Here is a 21,127-nt window from a genome sequence, read left to right as displayed (position 1 = left end):
ACACCATCACTCCACACCACCACTCCACACCATCACTCCACACCATCACTCCACAACATCACTGCAGACCATCACTCCACACCATCAGTCCACACCACCACCCCGTACTAACAACCCACACGACCACTCCACACCATCACTCCACAACATCACTGCGGACCATCACTCCACACCATCACTCCACACCACCATTCCACACCACCAATCCACACCACCAATCCACACCATCACTCCACACCATCACTCGACACCATCACTCCACACCATCACTCCACACCACCACTCCACACCACCACTCCACACCATCACTCCACACCATCACTCCACACCACCACTCCACACCACCACTCCACACCATCACTCCACAACATCACTGCGGACCATCACTCCACACCATCAGTCCACACCATCACTCCACACCATCACTCCACACCACCACTCCACACCATCACTCCACACCACCACTCCACACCACCACTCCACACCATCACTCCACAACATCACTGCAGACCATCACTCCACACCATCAGTCCACACCATCACTCCAGCCCACCAGTCCACAACATCACTTCACACCATCACTCCACACGTCCACTGCATACAACCAATCCACACCATCACTTCACAACATCACTCTAGACCATCACTCCACACCAAGTCTCCACACCATCACTCCAAACCATGACTCCACACCATCGCTCCACACCGTCAGTCCATACCATCACTCCATACTACCACTCCACAACATCACTCCATACCATCATTCCACACCATCGCTCCACATCATCACTCCATACCATCACTCCACACCATCACATCATCAGTCCACACCATCACTCTCTACTACCAGTCCACACCATCACTCCATACTACCACTCCACACCATCACTCCACACCATCACTGCACACCAACACTTCACGCCATCACTCCGCAGCACCACTCCACACCATCAATCCACACCATCACTCGACACCATCAATCCACACCACCATTCCACACCATCAATCCACACCACCACTCCACACCACCAGTCCACACCATCACTCCACAACATCACTGCACACCATCACTCCACACCATCACAACACACCACCACTCCACACCACCACTCCACACCATCACTCCACAACATCACTCCAGACCATCACTCCACACCATCACTCCACACCATCACTCCACACCATCACTCCACAACATCACTCCAGACCATCACTCCACACCATCAGTCCACACCACCACCCCATACTAACAACCCACACGACCACCCCACACCATCACTCCGCACCAAGTCTCCACACCATCACTCCAAACCACGACTCCACACCATCAGTCCACACCACCACTCCACACCAATTCTCCAAACCGTCACTCCGAACCACGACTCCACACCATCACTCAACACCATCAGTCCATACTACCACTCCACACCATCACTCCACACCATCACTCCACACCAGCACTCCACACCATCACTACACACCACCACTACAGTCACCACTCTACACCATCACTCCACACCGTCACTCCACACCATCACCCCACACCGTCACTCCACACCACCACTCCACAGCATCACTCTACTCCACTCCTCCACACCATGACTGCATACTACCACTCCGCACCATCACTCCACACCATCACTCGACACCATCACTCCACACGGTCACTCCACACCATCACTCCACAACGTCACTCCACACCATCACTCCACAATGTCATTGCACACCATCACTCCACACCATCACTCCACACCATCACCCCGCACCGTCACTCCACACCACCACTCCACAACATCACTCTACTCCAACCCTCCACGCCATGACTGCATACTACAACTCTGCACCATCACTCCACACCATCACTCCACACCATCAGTCCACACCACCACCCCACACCATCAGTCAAAACCACCACTCCACACCATCACTCCACAATGTCACTGCACAGCATCGCTCCACAACATCGCTCCACACCACCACTCCACAACATCACTCTACTCCAACCCTCCACGCCATGACTGCATACTACCACTCCGCACCATCACTCCACACCATCACTCCACACGGTCACTCCACACCATCACTCCACAACGTCACTGCACAGCTTCGCTCCACAACATCGCTCCACATCATCACTCCACACCATCACCCCGCACCGTCACTCCACACCACCACTCCACAACATCACTCTACTCCACCCCTCCACGCCATGACTGCATACTACCACTCTGCACCATCACTCCACACCATCACTCCACACGGTCACTCCACACCATCACTCCACATCGTCACTCCATACCATCACTCCACAATGTCACTGCACAGCATCACTCCACACCACCACTCCACAGCATCGCTCCACAACATCGCTCCACATCATCAGTCCACACCATCACTCCAGACCACCACTCCACAATATCACTCCTCACCATCACTCCATACCACCACTCCAAACCTCGACTCCACTCCATCACTCAACACCATCAATCCATACCACCAGTCCACAGCATCACTCCACACCATCACTCCAGCCCACCAGTCCACAACATCACTTCACACCATCACTCCACACCACCACTGCATACAACCAATCCACACCATCACTTCACAACATCACTCTAGACCATCACTCCACACCATCACTCCACACCAAGTCTCCACACCATCACTCCAAACCATGACTCCACACCATCGCTCCACACCGTCAGTCCATACCATCACTCCATACTACCACTCCACAACATCACTCCATACCATCATTCCACACCATCGCTCCACATCATCACTCCATACCATCACTCCACACCATCACATCATCAGTCCACACCATCACTCTCTACTACCAGTCCACACCATTACTCCATACTACCACTCCACACCATCACTCCACACCATCACTCCACACCATCACTCCACACCATCACTCCATACTACCACTCCACACCATCACTCCACACCATCACTGCACACCACCACTTCACGCCATCACTCCGCAGCACCACTCCACACCATCAATCCACACCATCACTCGACACCATCAATCCACACCACCATTCCACACCATCAATCCACACCACCACTCCACACCACCAGTCCACACCATCACTTCACAACATCACTGCACACCATCACTCCACACCATCACAACACACCACCACTCCACACCACCACTCCACACCATCACTCCACAACATCACAACACACCACCACTCCACACCACCACTCCACACCATCACTCCACAACATCAGTCCACACCACCACCCTATACTAACAACCCACACGACCACCCCACACCATCACTCCGCACCAAGTCTCCACACCATCACTCCAAACCACGACTCCACACCATCAGTCCACACCATCAGTCCATACTACCACTCCACACCATCACTCCACAACATCACTGCACACCATCACTGCACACCATCACTCAACACCATCACTCCACACCATCATAACACACCACCACTCCACACCACCACTCCACATCATCATTCCACAACATCACTCCAGACCATCACTCCACAACATCAGTCCACACCACCACCCCATACTAACAACCCACACGACCACCCCACACCATCACTCCGCACCAAGTCTCCACACCATCACTCCAAACCACGACTCCACACCATCAGTCCACACCACCACTCCACACCAAGTCTCCAAACCGTCACACCGAACCACGACTCCACACCATCACTCAACACCATCAGTCCACACCATCACTCCACACCACCACTCCACACCAAGTCTCCACACCGTCACTCCAAACCATGACTCCACACCATCACTCCACACCACCACTCCATACTACCACCCCATACCATCACTCCACACCATGACTCCACACCATCACTCCACACCACCACTCCACATCGTCACTCCACACCACCACTCCACATTGTCACTCCACACCATCACTCCAGATGACCACTCCACAACACCACTGAACACCATCACTCCAGACCACTACTCCACACCATCAGTCCACACCACCACCCCATACTAACACCCCACACGACCACCCCACAGCATCACTCCACACCACCACTGCACACCAAGTCTCCACACCACCACTACATACCGTCACTCCACACCACCACCCCACACCATCACTCCAAACCATGACTCCACACCATCGCTCCACACCGTCAGTCCATACCATCACTCCATACTACCACTCCACAACATCACTCCATACCATCATTCCACACCATCGCTCCACACCATCACTCCATACCATCACTCCACACCATCACATCATCAGTCCACACCATCACTCTCTACTACCAGTCCACACCATCACTCCATACTACCACTCCACACCATCACTCCGCAGCACCACTCCACACCATCAATCCACACCATCACTGCACACCACCACTTCACGCCATCACTCCATACTACCACTCCACACCATCACTCCACACCATCACTCCATACTACCACTCCACACCATCACTCCACACCATCACTGCACACGAACACTTCACGCCATCACTCCGCAGCACCACTCCACACCATCAATCCACACCATCACTCGACACCATCAATCCACACCACCATTCCACACCATCAATCCACACCACCACTCCACACCACCAGTCCACACCATCACTTCACAACATCACTGCACACCATCACTCCACACCATCACAACACACCACCACTCCACACCACCACTCCACACCATCACTCCACAACATCACAACACACCACCACTCCACACCACCACTCCACACCATCACTCCACAACATCAGTCCACACCACCACCCCATACTAACAACCCACACGACCACCCCACACCATCACTCCGCACCAAGTCTCCACACCATCACTCCAAACCACGACTCCACACCATCAGTCCACACCATCAGTCCATACTACCACTCCACACCATCACTCCACAACATCACTGCACACCATCACTGCACACCATCACTCAACACCATCACTCCACACCATCATAACACACCACCACTCCACACCACCACTCCACATCATCATTCCACAACATCACTCCAGACCATCACTCCACAACATCAGTCCACACCACCACCCCATACTAACAACCCACACGACCACCCCACACCATCACTCCGCACCAAGTCTCCACACCATCACTCCAAACCACGACTCCACACCATCAGTCCACACCACCACTGCACACCAAGTCTCCAAACCGTCACACCGAACCACGACTCCACACCATCACTCAACACCATCAGTCCACACCATCACTCCACACCACCACTCCACACCAAGTCTCCACACCGTCACTCCAAACCATGACTCCACACCATCACTCCACACCATCACTCCATACTACCACCCCATACCATCACTCCACACCATCACTCCACACCATCACTCCACACCACCACTCCACATCGTCACTCCACACCACCACTCCACATTGTCACTCCACACCATCACTCCAGATGACCACTCCACAACACCACTGAACACCATCACTCCAGACCACTACTCCACACCATCAGTCCACACCACCACCCCATACTAACACCCCACACGACCACCCCACAGCATCACTCCACACCACCACTGCACACCAAGTCTCCACACCACCACTACATACCGTCACTCCACACCACCACCCCACACCATCACTCCAAACCATGACTCCACACCATCGCTCCACACCGTCAGTCCATACCATCACTCCATACTACCACTCCACAACATCACTCCATACCATCATTCCACACCATCGCTCCACACCATCACTCCATACCATCACTCCACACCATCACATCATCAGTCCACACCATCACTCTCTACTACCAGTCCACACCATCACTCCAAATTACCACTCCACACCATCACTCCACACGATCACTCCACACCATCACTCCACACCATCACTGCACACCACCACTTCACGCCATCACTCCGCAGCACCACTCCACACCATCAATCCACACCATCACTCGACACCATCAATCCACACCACCATTCCACACCATCAATCCACACCACCACTCCACACCACCAGTCCACACCATCACTCCACAACATCACTGCACACCATCACTCCACACCATCACAACACAACACCACTCCACACCACCACTCCACACCACCACTCCACACCATCACTCCACAACATCACTCCAGACCATCACTCCACACCATCAGTCCACACCACCACCCCATACTAACAACCCACACGACCACCCCACACCATCACTCCGCACCACCACTCCACACCAAAACTCCATACCATCACTCCAAACCACGACTCCACTCCATCGCTCCACACCATCAGACCACACCATCACTCCACACCACCACTCCACACCAAGTCTCCAAACCGTCACTCCGAACCACGGCTCCACACCATCACTCAACACCATCAGTCCACACCATCACTCCACACCACCACTCCACACCAAGTCTCCACACCGTCACTCCAAACCACTACTCCACACCATCACTCCACACCACCACTCCACACCATTACTCCACTTCGTCACTCCACACCACCACTCCACACTGTCACTCCACACCATCACTCCAGATGACCACTCCACAACACCACTGCACACCATCACTCCAGACCACTACTCCACACCATCAGTCCACACCACCACCCCATACTAACACCCCACACGACCACCCCACTGCATCACTCCGCACCACCACTCCACACCAAAACTCCATACCATCACTCCAAACCACGACTCCACTCCATCGCTCCACACCATCAGTCCACACCATCACTCCACACTACCACAGCACACCAAGTCTCCTCACCACCACTACATACCACCACTCCACACCATCACTCCACACTGTCACTGCACACCATCACTCCACACCGTCAGTCCACACCATCACTCCATACTACCACTCCACACCATCACTCCTTACTACCACTCCACACCAGCACTCCACACCATCACTCCACACCATCACTCCACAATGTCACTGCACAGCATCACTCTACACCACCACTCCACAGCATCACTCCACAACATCGCTCCACATCATCAGTCCGCACCATCACTCCAAACCACCACTCCACACCACCACTCCACACCACCACTCCACAGCACTAATCCACACCACCACTCCACACCATCACTCCACACCACCACTCCACAGCACTACTCCACACCATCACTCCACACCACCACTCCACACCACCACTCCAAACCACGACTCTACACCATCACTCCACACCATCACTCAACACCATCAATCCACACCACCAGTCCACAGCATCACTCCACACCATCACTCCAGCCCACCAGTCCACAACATCACTTCACACCATCACTCCAGACCACCACTGCATACAACCAATCCACACCATCACTTCACAACATCACTCTAGACCATCACTACACACCATCAGTCCACACCACCACCCCATACTAACACCCAACACGACCACCCCACACCATCACTCCACACCAAGTCTCCACACCATCACTCCAAACCACGACTCCACACCATCGCTCCACACCATCAGTCCATACCATCACTCCATACTACCACTCCACAACATCACTCCATACCATCATTCCACACCATCGCTCCACACCATCACTCCATACCATCACTCCACACCATCACATCATCAGTCCACACCATCACTCTCTACTACCAGTCCACACCATCACTCCATACTACCACTCCACACCATCACTCCGCAGCACCACTCCATACTACCACTCCACACCATCACTCCACACCATCACTGCACACCACCACTTCACGCCATCACTCCGCAGCACCACTCCACACCATCAATCCACACCATCACTCGACACCATCAATCCACACCACCATTCCACACCATCAATCCACACCACCACTCCACACCACCAGTCCACACCATCACTCCACAACATCACTGCACACCATCACTCCAAACCACGACTCCACTCCATCGCTCCACACCATCAGACCACACCATCACTCCACACCACCACTCCACACCAAGTCTCCAAACCGTCACTCCGAACCACGGCTCCATACCATCACTCAACACCATCAGTCCACACCATCACTCCACACCACCACTCCACACCAAGTCTCCACACCGTCACTCCAAACCACTACTCCACACCATCACTCCACACCACCACTCCACACCATTACTCCACTTCGTCACTCCACACCACCACTCCACACTGTCACTCCACACCATCACTCCAGATGACCACTCCACAACACCACTGCACACCATCACTCCAGACCACTACTCCACACCATCAATCCACACCACCACCCCATACTAACACCCCACACGACCACCCCACAGCATCACTCCACACCACCACTCCACACCAAAACTCCATACCATCACTCCATACCATCACTCCAAACCACGACTCCACTCCATCGCTCCACACCATCAGTCCACACCATCACTCCACACTACCACAGCACACCAAGTCTCCACACCACCACTACATACCACCACTCCACACCATCACTCCACACTGTCACTGCACACCATCACTCCACACCGTCAGTCCACACCATCACTCCATACTACCACTCCACACCATCACTCCTTACTACCACTCCACACCAGCACTCCACACCATCACTCCACACCATCACTCCACAATGTCACTGCACAGCATCACTCTACACCACCACTCCACAGCACTAATCCACAACATCGCTCCACATCATCAGTCCGCACCATCACTCCAAACCACCACTCCACACCACCACTCCACACCACCACTCCACAGCACTAATCCACACCACCACTCCACACCATCACTCCACACCACCACTCCACAGCACTACTCCACACCATCACTCCACACCACCACTCCACACCACCACTCCAAACCACGACTCTACACCATCACTCCACACCATCACTCAACACCATCAATCCACACCACCAGTCCACAGCATCACTCCACACCATCACTCCAGCCCACCAGTCCACAACATCACTTCACACCATCACTCCAGACCACCACTGCATACAACCAATCCACACCATCACTTCACAACATCACTCTAGACCATCACTACACACCATCAGTCCACACCACCACCCCATACTAACACCCAACACGACCACCCCACACCATCACTCCACACCAAGTCTCCACACCATCACTCCAAACCACGACTCCACACCATCGCTCCACACCATCAGTCCATACCATCACTCCATACTACCACTCCACAACATCACTCCATACCATCATTCCACACCATCGCTCCACACCATCACTCCATACCATCACTCCACACCATCACATCATCAGTCCACACCATCACTCTCTACTACCAGTCCACACCATCACTCCATACTACCACTCCACACCATCACTCCGCAGCACCACTCCATACTACCACTCCACACCATCACTCCACACCATCACTGCACACCACCACTTCACGCCATCACTCCGCAGCACCACTCCACACCATCAATCCACACCATCACTCGACACCATCAATCCACACCACCATTCCACACCATCAATCCACACCACCACTCCACACCACCAGTCCACACCATCACTCCACAACATCACTGCACACCATCACTCCAAACCACGACTCCACTCCATCGCTCCACACCACCATTCCACACCATCAATCCACACCACCACTCCACACCACCAGTCCACACCATCACTCCACAACATCACTGCACACCATCACTCCACACCATCACAACACAACACCACTCCACACCACCACTCCACACCACCACTCCACACCATCACTCCACAACATCACTCCAGACCATCACTCCACACCATCAGTCCACACCACCACCCCATACTAACAACCCACACGACCACCCCACACCATCACTCCGCACCACCACTCCACACCAAAACTCCATACCATCACTCCAAACCACGACTCCACTCCATCGCTCCACACCATCAGACCACACCATCACTCCACACCACCACTCCACACCAAGTCTCCAAACCGTCACTCCGAACCACGGCTCCACACCATCACTCAACACCATCAGTCCACACCATCACTCCACACCACCACTCCACACCAAGTCTCCACACCGTCACTCCAAACCACTACTCCACACCATCACTCCACACCACCACTCCACACCATTACTCCACTTCGTCACTCCACACCACCACTCCACACTGTCACTCCACACCATCACTCCAGATGACCACTCCACAACACCACTGCACACCATCACTCCAGACCACTACTCCACACCATCAGTCCACACCACCACCCCATACTAACACCCCACACGACCACCCCACTGCATCACTCCGCACCACCACTCCACACCAAAACTCCATACCATCACTCCAAACCACGACTCCACTCCATCGCTCCACACCATCAGTCCACACCATCACTCCACACTACCACAGCACACCAAGTCTCCTCACCACCACTACATACCACCACTCCACACCATCACTCCACACTGTCACTGCACACCATCACTCCACACCGTCAGTCCACACCATCACTCCATACTACCACTCCACACCATCACTCCTTACTACCACTCCACACCAGCACTCCACACCATCACTCCACACCATCACTCCACAATGTCACTGCACAGCATCACTCTACACCACCACTCCACAGCATCACTCCACAACATCGCTCCACATCATCAGTCCGCACCATCACTCCAAACCACCACTCCACACCACCACTCCACACCACCACTCCACAGCACTAATCCACACCACCACTCCACACCATCACTCCACACCACCACTCCAAACCACGACTCCACACCATCACTCCACACCATCACGCAACACCATCAATCCACACCACCAGTCCACAGCATCACTCCACACCATCACTCCAGCCCACCAGTCCACAACATCACTTCACACCATCACTCCAGACCACCACTGCATACAACCAATCCACACCATCACTTCACAACATCACTCTAGACCATCACTACACACCATCAGTCCACACCACCACCCCATACTAACACCCAACACGACCACCCCACACCATCACTCCACACCAAGTCTCCACACCATCACTCCAAACCACGACTCCACACCATCGCTCCACACCATCAGTCCATACCATCACTCCATACTACCACTCCACAACATCACTCCATACCATCATTCCACACCATCGCTCCACACCATCACTCCATACCATCACTCCACACCATCACTCCACACCATCGCTCCACATCATCAGTCCACACCATCACTCTCTACTACCAGTCCACACCATCACTCCATACTACCACCCCACACCATCGCTCCACACCATCACTCCACACCATCACTCCACACCATCGCTCCAGGCAATCACTCCACACCATCACTCCATAATGTCACTGCACACCACTCCACATTACCACTCCACACCATCAATCCACACCACCACTTCACACCACCAGTCCACACCATCACTCCACACCACCACTCCACACCATCACTCCACACCACCACTCCACACCATCACTCCACACCATCACAACACACCACCACTCCACACCACCACTCCACACCACCACTCCACACCATTACTCCACATCACAACACCACACCACAACTCCACACCATCACTGCACACCATCACTCCACTCCTTCACTCCACACCACCACCCCACACCATCACTCCGCACCACCACTCCACACCAAAACTCCACACCACCACTCCACACCAAAACTCCACAACACCACTGCACACCATCACTCCAGACCACTACTCCACACCATCAGTCCACACCACCACCCCATACTAACACCCCACACGACCACCCCACAGCATCACTCCACACCACCACTCCACACCAAAACTCCATACCATCACTCCACACCATCACTCCACACCACCACTCCACACCATTACTCCACATCATCACTCCACACCACCACTCCACACTGTCACTCCACACCATCACTCCAGATGACCACTCCACAACGTCACTGCACAGCATCACTCCACACCTCCACTCCACACCACCACTCCACAGCACTACTCCACACCATCACTCCACACCACCACTCCACACCACCACTCCACACCACCACTCCACAATATCACTCAACACCATCAATCCACACCACCAGTCCACAGCATCACTCCACACCATCTCTCCAGCCCACCAGTCCACAACATCACTTCACACCAGCACTCCAGACCACCACTGCATACAACCAATCCACACCATCACTTCACAACATCACTCTAGACCATCACTCCACACCATCAGTCTACACCACCACCCCATACTAACACCCCACACGACCACCCCACACCATCACTCCACACCAAGTCTCCACACCATCACTCCAAACCACAACTCCACAACATCACTCCATACCATCATTCCACACCATCGCTCCACACCATCACTCCATACCATCACTCCACACCATCACTCCACACCATCGCTCCACATCATCAGTCCACACCATCACTCTCTACTACCACCCCACACCATCACTCCACACTATCACTCCACACCATCGCTCCAGGCAATCACTCCACAGCATCACTCCATAATGACACTGCACACCACTCCACACCACCACTCCACACCACCGCTCCACACTATCACTCCACAACACCACTCCACACCATCACTCCACACCATCACTCCACACCACCACTCCACACCACCACTCCACACCATCACTCCACAACATCACTGCGGACCATCACTCCACACCATCACTCCACACCACCATTCCACACCACCAATCCACACCACCAATCCACACCATCACTCCACACCATCACTCCACACCATCACTCCACACCACCACTCCACACCACCACTCCACACCATCACTCCACAACATCACTGCAGACCATCACTCCACACCATCAGTCCACACCACCACCCCGTACTAACAACCCACACGACCACCCCACACCATCACTCCACAACATCACTGCGGACCATCACTCCACACCATCACTCCACAACATCACTGCGGACCATCACTCCACACCATCAGTCCACACCACCACTCCACACCATCACTCCACAACATCACTGCAGACCATCACTCCACACCATCAGTCCACACCACCACCCCGTACTAACAACCCACACGACCACTCCACACCATCACTCCACAACATCACTGCGGACCATCACTCCACACCATCACTCCACACCACCATTCCACACCACCAATCCACACCACCAATCCACACCACCAATCCACACCATCACTCCACACCATCACTCCACACCATCACTCCACACCACCACTCCACACCACCACTCCACACCATCACTCCACACCATCACTCCACACCACCACTCCACACCATCACTCCACAACATCACTGCGGACCATCACTCCACACCATCAGTCCACACCATCACTCCACACCATCACTCCACACCACCACTCCACACCATCACTCCACACCACCACTTCACACCACCGCTCCACACCATCACTCCACAACATCACTGCAGACCATCACTCCACACCATCAGTCCACACCACCACCCCGTACTAACAACCCACACGACCACCCCACACCATCACTCCGCACCAAGTCTCCACACCATCACTCCAAACCACGACTCCACACCATCAGTCCACACCACCACTCCACACCAAGTCTCCACACCGTCACTCCAAACCACGATTCCACACCATCACTCCACACCACCACTCTATACTACCACCCCATACCATCACTCCACACCATCACTCCACACCATCACTCCACACCACCACTCCATACTACCACCCCATACCACCACTCCACACCATCACTCCACACCACCACTCCACACCATCAGTCCACACCATCACTCCACACCATCACTCCACACCACCACTCCACACCATCACTCCACACCACCACTCCACACCACCACTCCACACCATCACTCCACAACATCACTGCAGACCATCACTCCACACCATCAGTCCACACCTCCACCCCGTACTAACAACCCACACGACCACCCCACACCATCACTCCGCACCAAGTCTCCACACCATCACTCCAAACCACGACTCCACACCATCAGTCCACACCACCACTCCACACCAAGTCTCCACACCGTCACTCCAAACCACGATTCCACACCATCACTCCACACCACCACTCCATACTACCACCCCATACCATCACTCCATAATGACACTGCACACCACTCCACACCATCACTCCACACCACCATTCCACACCACCAATCCACACCACCAATCCACACCATCACTCCACACCATCACTCCACACCATCACTCCACACCATCACTCCACACCACCACTCCACACCACCACTCCACACCATCACTCCACACCATCACTCCACACCATCACTCCACACCACCACTCCACACCATCACTCCACACCACCACTCCACACCACCACTCCACACCATCACTCCACACCATCACTCCACACCACCACTCCACACCATTACTCCACATCGTCACTCCACACCACCACTCCACACTGTCACTCCACACCATCACTCCACACCACCACTCCACACCATTACTCCACATCGTCACTCCACACCACCACTCCACACTGTCACTCCACACCATCACTCCAGATGACCACTCCACAATGTCACTACACAGCATCACTCCAGACCACCACTCCACACCTCCACTCCACACCACCACTCCACAGCACTACTCCACACCATCAGTCCACACCACCACCCCATACTAACAACCCACACGACCACCCCACACCACCACTCCACAGCACTACTCCACACCATCAGTCCACACCACCACCCCATACTAACAACCCACACGACCACCCCACACCAACAACTCCACACCATCACTCCAAATCATCAGTCCACATCATCACTCCACACCACCACTCCACACCACCACTCCACACCACCACTCCACACCACCATTCCACACCATCACTCCACACCACCACTCCACACCACCACTCCACACCACCATTCCACACCATCACTCCACACCGTCACTCTACACCATCACTCCACACCATCACTCTACAGCACCACTCCACACCACCACTCCACACCACCTCTCCACACCATCACTCCACACCGTCACTCTACACCATCACTCCACAACGTCACTGCACAGCATTACTCCACACCGTCACTCCTCATCACCACTCTGCACCACCACTCCACACCATCACTCCTGATCACCACTCCACATCACACCACCAGGAATTTCAAAATATGCAAAAATACCAACAGCTGAGTTTTGTATCTGCTAAGATACATAGATTCTGAATTTGTGCAGTGGTGTAAAATCACCAAACCTGGAGTTTGTGTCATATTTCAGCTGAGCCCTCTCCCTTATTTAACAGTGTTGAGCAATGTCAGGAACTCTAAGTTCCAGTGGGGTAGGAGCGAGCTGGCGATAACAGTGGGCTCATCACTTGCGTAGCCACATTTATTTCCCAACTCTGGATGCCATGAAACGATAGAGATAATTCTCTCCTTTGAGCTGTTGAAGGCTTTGTACTGACAGTGATGTTGGGTAACTAATCAGTAGCAAAAGAGGAACAATATAAATATCCAAACCAATATGATAAATAACTTAAGAGGGAGAATTGGGTTGGTCTTACAACATTGCTGTTCACGGGCTTCTTGGTGCTTTTTGATACAAGAGAAGGAGCAGTTTTCAAAATACTTGACTGATGTTCTGCACTCATCTGGTGGATTAAAGGTGGGAGGAATGTCATAGCAGTTAGCTTTGCAATGTGAGTGACCCGGTGTCAGTTCCCACTGCTGCCTAGAAAGAATTTGTATGTTCTCCCCATGACTGTGTGTGTTTCCTCTGGGTGCTCCAGTTTCCTCCCACATTCCAACATGTACAGGTTAATAGGTTAATTGATCACTTGGGGGTAATTGGGCAGTGCGGGCTCATTGAGCCAGAATGGCCTATTACCATGCTGCATCTCTAAAATAAATTTCTCCTTCAGTTCTTGTGACCAACTTTCCTAAACTTTCAGTTATGTAGAGGGCACAGCAATAGTTATGTGGAAATCTCCTAGGATCTGTTTTGTTTAAGTTAGCACAAGCGAAGCCTACTTAGGATACTACCTTTGGTGCTATGTGAAGGAAGAGTTGCTTCTCTATTGGAACAGTTACAAATATATTTCTGGTTAAAGGGATAATATGGTTTTCATGATGTAGTATTAAATAATGAATAGGCATCAGCTGTGTTAAATTTGAGCTATATTAATGGGCATCAGCCTCAGAGTTTTTCTAACCTTCCACCTTTAAAAATGATTGTGTACTAGAATTTATGAATTTGTGGTTTGCTGGAATTCATTCATATTACAAGCCATAGCTACTAGTTTATATACCACAGTTTCATCAGACTATGTAAAGAAAATAATTCACTTTGATTGAGAAATGGTCAGGGATATCAGAAACAGGGGCTGTATTCATGAATGAATGCCATGTGGACTGACTTTTTAGTTCAGAACCTTGTGAGTGGAATCTAAATGGACAATGTCCTGCATAATTATTTTTCTATAAATTCTGATAGGGATAAATTGATCTGACTTTGCAACTTACATTTGGAGATGCTGACTTTTAATTGTTGTCATCAAGAAAAATCCCATTTGTAGCAGATTGTTCATAATTAATATCAATATTATGTATTCTAAAACAACTTAAAAAGTTACTAGCATTCAGGTGCAGATGAGGAATGATGTATAGGGTACAGGAAGGGCTCTGAGAAGACTGGAAGTCTGCCTTACCATTGTCATTTGATGAAGGATTGTTTTCCTAGCATTTTGTGATGGCACAGGAAATATTAAAACAAGCTTTGGATAAGGCTAATCCCAGAAGGCAAGTTATTATTTCAAGATGAATTGTTTTTTGTAAATGTGCTGTCATTAATTTACTATATTTAGTTATTATGGGAAAATATCAAAAGCATTCATGTCAACTTGAAACGTTGGAACTTTAGTGAAGGAAACAAATAAGTACTAAAATTAAATTAGTCTATATTTGTATTCCACTGCTACAAGGGATTTTATGCAGAGAGTGAATGAAAGATTTAATTCCAATAAGAATCCCTATTATGAGAAGCTGCTGTGCAGGAATGGTGAAGATTCAAACTAGCTGCTAGACTTAGATTAATTTATCATAGATGTTTAAATATATTTTCACACCCAAACTACTAGTGTGTAATCGACTCGGAGAAATGCTCCATTTCTGCTTTAAGTTACTTCTAGTACTTACCATATTGATAAACTGTATTTAACTATACTGATTACAGAGGGAGCTGTTTGACCTTTTCACCATCTATTCTGTGAAATATTATTATTAACTTAGTTTAATAAGACTAAGATCCAACCAATAAAGGGAAATACATCTAACCTCTATTAATCAAAATGAATCATGCCACTATTGCTAGCATCAAGTAATTCAAGACATTTTTTTAAAATTTTACTTGCCCCTGAATATAGCTGGCACAGCATTTTCAAAAATGGAAATGTTTATCTCAGGGAAACTCATCAAATTATTTAAAAAATGCACTTAGTGGATGGGTCTGCACTGTAAATAGTCTGATGGTTTTGGAGCATTATTTATATTGATGAAACCACGGAGTAGGACCCAGGAAACTGAAATTGAATAGAAGATTGTTTAATGTCATTTTATTTATTAGGATACAGTGCAGAATGGGCCCTTCCAGCCCTTTGAGCCTCACTGCCCTGCAGTTCCCTGGAATTAATCCCAGCCTAGTCACAATCACCAGTTAACCTACCAGCCAGAACGTCTTGCTGTGGCAGGAAACCAGAACACCTCAGAGGAAACCCATGCGGTCATATGAAGAATGTACAAACTCCTTTCTGGAGGTGGCAGGAATTAAATCCAGGATGCAGTAAAGCCTGTGCTAGCCCCTACACTACCGTGCAGACCCAGTGCACGAACATGAAGGAGAATTAAATAAGTGTTAGTTGGCATCCAATAGCACAAAAAAGCAACAATAATAGTAAAAAAAACAACAGTAGATGTAAATATATAAATATAGCTTGATTGTATGTCCATAAAGTAAGGAGAGTCTTACAGGTGATTTACAGGAAATGATAAAGTAGTGATGGTTTGGGGTGTGGAGGGATGGGTTAGTCGAGGGAGGTGTTGATCAGGGGAAAGTTACTGCTAGGGGAAAGTAACTGTTTTAGACTCCTCCCTGATGGGAGTGGGACCAAGCAACCCAAGGACAGGGTGGGTGGGATCCTTCATGATGTTTCTGGCCCTTTTTTGGCACCTGTCTGTGTGGAGGGTCGGCTGGTGCCAGTGATGTGTTGGACAGTTTTGGTGTTGAGGATACAGGGGACTGACTTGCCCATAAAAAGCTGCAATTCTGGCAGGAGGTCTGTGACCAGAGGTGCTGGAATCTCTGTAGCGTGTATCAATAACCTTGATGAATATGTATATAGGTGGATAAGCAAGTTTGCAGTTAACACCAGGATTGGTAGACTTGTGGACAATATATAAGGGACTATAAAAGAATGCAGTGGGACATAAATAAGTTACACATATAGCTAGAGAAGTGGCAGGTGGAGATTAATGCAGGAAAGTATGAGGTGTTGCACTTTGGAAGGTCAAATATATAGTTAATGGTAGGCCCCTTAATAGCTTTGACTTACAGAAGGATCTTAGGGTCCAGGTCCACAGTTCACTGAAAGTGACTGTGCATTTGCATAAGGTGGTAATGAAGGCACATGGAATGCTTGCGTGGTACGAGATTTGACAAATGAAGTCATGTTGCACCTGTATCAAACTTCAGTCAGACTGCACATTGTGTCCATTTCTGATCACTCCATTATAGAAAGGGTGTGTAGAGTTGAAAGGGTGCAGAAGAACTTTACCAGAATGCTGCCTGGATTAGAGAGTATGAACTACAAGGAAAGGTCAAATAAACTTGGGTTTAGACTTCCTAGAGTGGTGGAGGCTTGAGCGGAGACCTAATGGACGTTTTTAAAATAATGAGAAGCATAGATAGGGTCGGCATTCAGAAACTGTTTGCCAGGGTAGAAATGTCAAACACCAGAGGACATGCTTTTAAGGTTAGAGGGGAGAAGGTTTTTACACAGAGAGTGATAGTTGCCTGGAATGAGTTACCAAGGGTAGTAGTGGGATTAAGCAGTTTATTAGAGCTTAAGAGGCTTTCAGATAGACACATGAATAAGAAGAGAACAGGTGGATGTGGATGATACACAGGATGAGGACAGTTAATATAAACTGGTAAAAAGTTCAGCACAAACTCATGGGCTGAATGTCCTGTGCAATGCTGTACTGTTGTATGAGTTATGATTATTGTTAAATTAGCTCCATCCTGATAGGTCATGAAATCAAAGAGACTATTCAGGCGATCATATCTTCTTGCTTTGTTCATGGATAATGGTGAGTATGGGGGTTCCCATTATTCTTCACTCCCCTAGGAATCAAACAGGTTTATTAATACACCACAATTCCCAGGCGAGTACCTGATATTATTGATCCAGTTTTTTTGGTGGTATTATTTGACTCAGAAACAAGAAGCAATAATATTAATGCACTCCATTCAGTAACAGGTAAAAGTTACTTCTAACTTTTATTATGTTTAAATGCACAACTTTTACTGCTGTGACCAATATGCAGATGAAATTACTTGAATAATTTTTTTCACTATATTAGAAATTAGTGTTCTGTACTTAATGGTTATTGAGGAAAATTTTGCGATCGGAAGCATAAATCGTTAATGTTAACTAAATTACTCTGAATCAGTAAATTTGCTGTTGTTTCACTACAGGGTAATCCAGGATTACAGGGTTTGCCTGGAATGAGGGGGAAAATTGGGATACCTGTGAGTATTTGATTATTTCTCATTCTTGCTATTTGGATATACATGTCACTTTTTAAAAATATCACAGCCGTTCTAAACCTTGCAATTTACTTGATGCAGCTTTTTATATATTTCAGCTTCAGAACTGTGTAGAAGTGTTTCTGTATTAATGCTATTCCACACTCTTTGATACAAATGTTTGATGTAACCACAATATTTTCCTTCTTTTGATTTGAAGATTCAGATCAAAAGTCACTGCTCCCGTAATTTATTTGCTCAATACCCGTTTCTCAGGCATTCTGCAAACAAAGAAAATCACTGTACTGGCAATATTAAGCAGTTTTTCCATATATTTTGTAGATATTTAATGATAGCTATTAATATCCTATGGCTTTTCTGGTTCAAAATAATTGTGTATTTTAGCCCTGCCCAAATGACACAATGATGGCACAACATTCAAGATTAATCGAGCTTGGCAATCAGCTTGCGAAGGTTTCATCGGCTGGTGGCCAAGCTTGCCAAGCACTGCAACATCAAATGCCTCAACCTGAGCTACCAATATTCATCACCATCCTATCCAAAATTAATCTCCAGCAACGTTTTTAACAAAAACACCAGAGAGTCTGCAGATGCTGGAAAGCCAAAGCAGCACACACAAAATGCCAGAGGAACTCAGCAAGTCTGGCAGCATCTGTGGAAGGGGGAAGACGCCAGAATAAAAGCTTGGGGTGAGGGGAAGGAGGTTAGCTGGACAAAGAGAGGTAAAGCCAGGTGGGTGGGAAAGGTCAAGGGCTGGAGAAGAAGGAATCTGATAGGAGAGGAGAGTGGACAATAGGAGAAAGGGAATGAGGAGGGGACCCAGGGTGAAGTAATAGGCCAGATGACAAGAGATAAATGGTCAGAGTAAGAAATAGAGGAATGGGAGGGAAAAATGTGTTTACTGGAAGGAGAAATCAATATTCATGCCACATTTTAACATTATTGATATGATGGTCAAATTGTTCATACTCAAGGAGAAAACAGCTTCTCATGAATACTGAAGCTTTGTGGCAGTGTTTGTTAGAGAAATACTTGACACTGAGTGGATAGGAAAAGAACATATGTTCATAATGCATGACCAGGCCCTCTTGCATTGTTCATGGACTCTGACTAGTTTAGGGGTTCCCATTATTCCTCACTCCCCTGTGAATCAAACAGGTTTATTAATACATCACATTCCTACTCAGACCATAGGCAGAGTGTTTTGCACAACTCTACAATACATTTCTTAAGTAAACTGATTTTAGTTGGGATCCTAAAGATCATATCATCGAATTTCAGTAGATCCCTTCTTAGTTTAACTG

General features: G+C 49.7%; 1 protein-coding gene across 3 annotated transcripts in view; it reads left to right on the top strand.

The window, feature by feature from the left end:
- Positions 1–21,127, top strand: part of col27a1b (collagen, type XXVII, alpha 1b) — a 591,032-nt gene that overhangs the window by 301,664 nt on the left and 268,241 nt on the right. For all 3 annotated transcript variants that reach the window (XM_059993655.1, XM_059993656.1, XM_059993657.1), the window contains one exon: positions 19,752–19,805. In XM_059993655.1, the coding sequence (XP_059849638.1) occupies positions 19,752–19,805 (54 nt within the window). The remainder of the gene's footprint in view (positions 1–19,751; positions 19,806–21,127) is intronic.

Source organism: Hypanus sabinus, chromosome 18, assembly GCF_030144855.1.
Source record: "Hypanus sabinus isolate sHypSab1 chromosome 18, sHypSab1.hap1, whole genome shotgun sequence".
Taxonomy (NCBI): domain Eukaryota; kingdom Metazoa; phylum Chordata; class Chondrichthyes; order Myliobatiformes; family Dasyatidae; genus Hypanus; species Hypanus sabinus.
The sequence above is the reverse complement of the archived record's forward strand: the minus strand, read 5'-3'. Positions and strand labels throughout refer to the sequence as shown.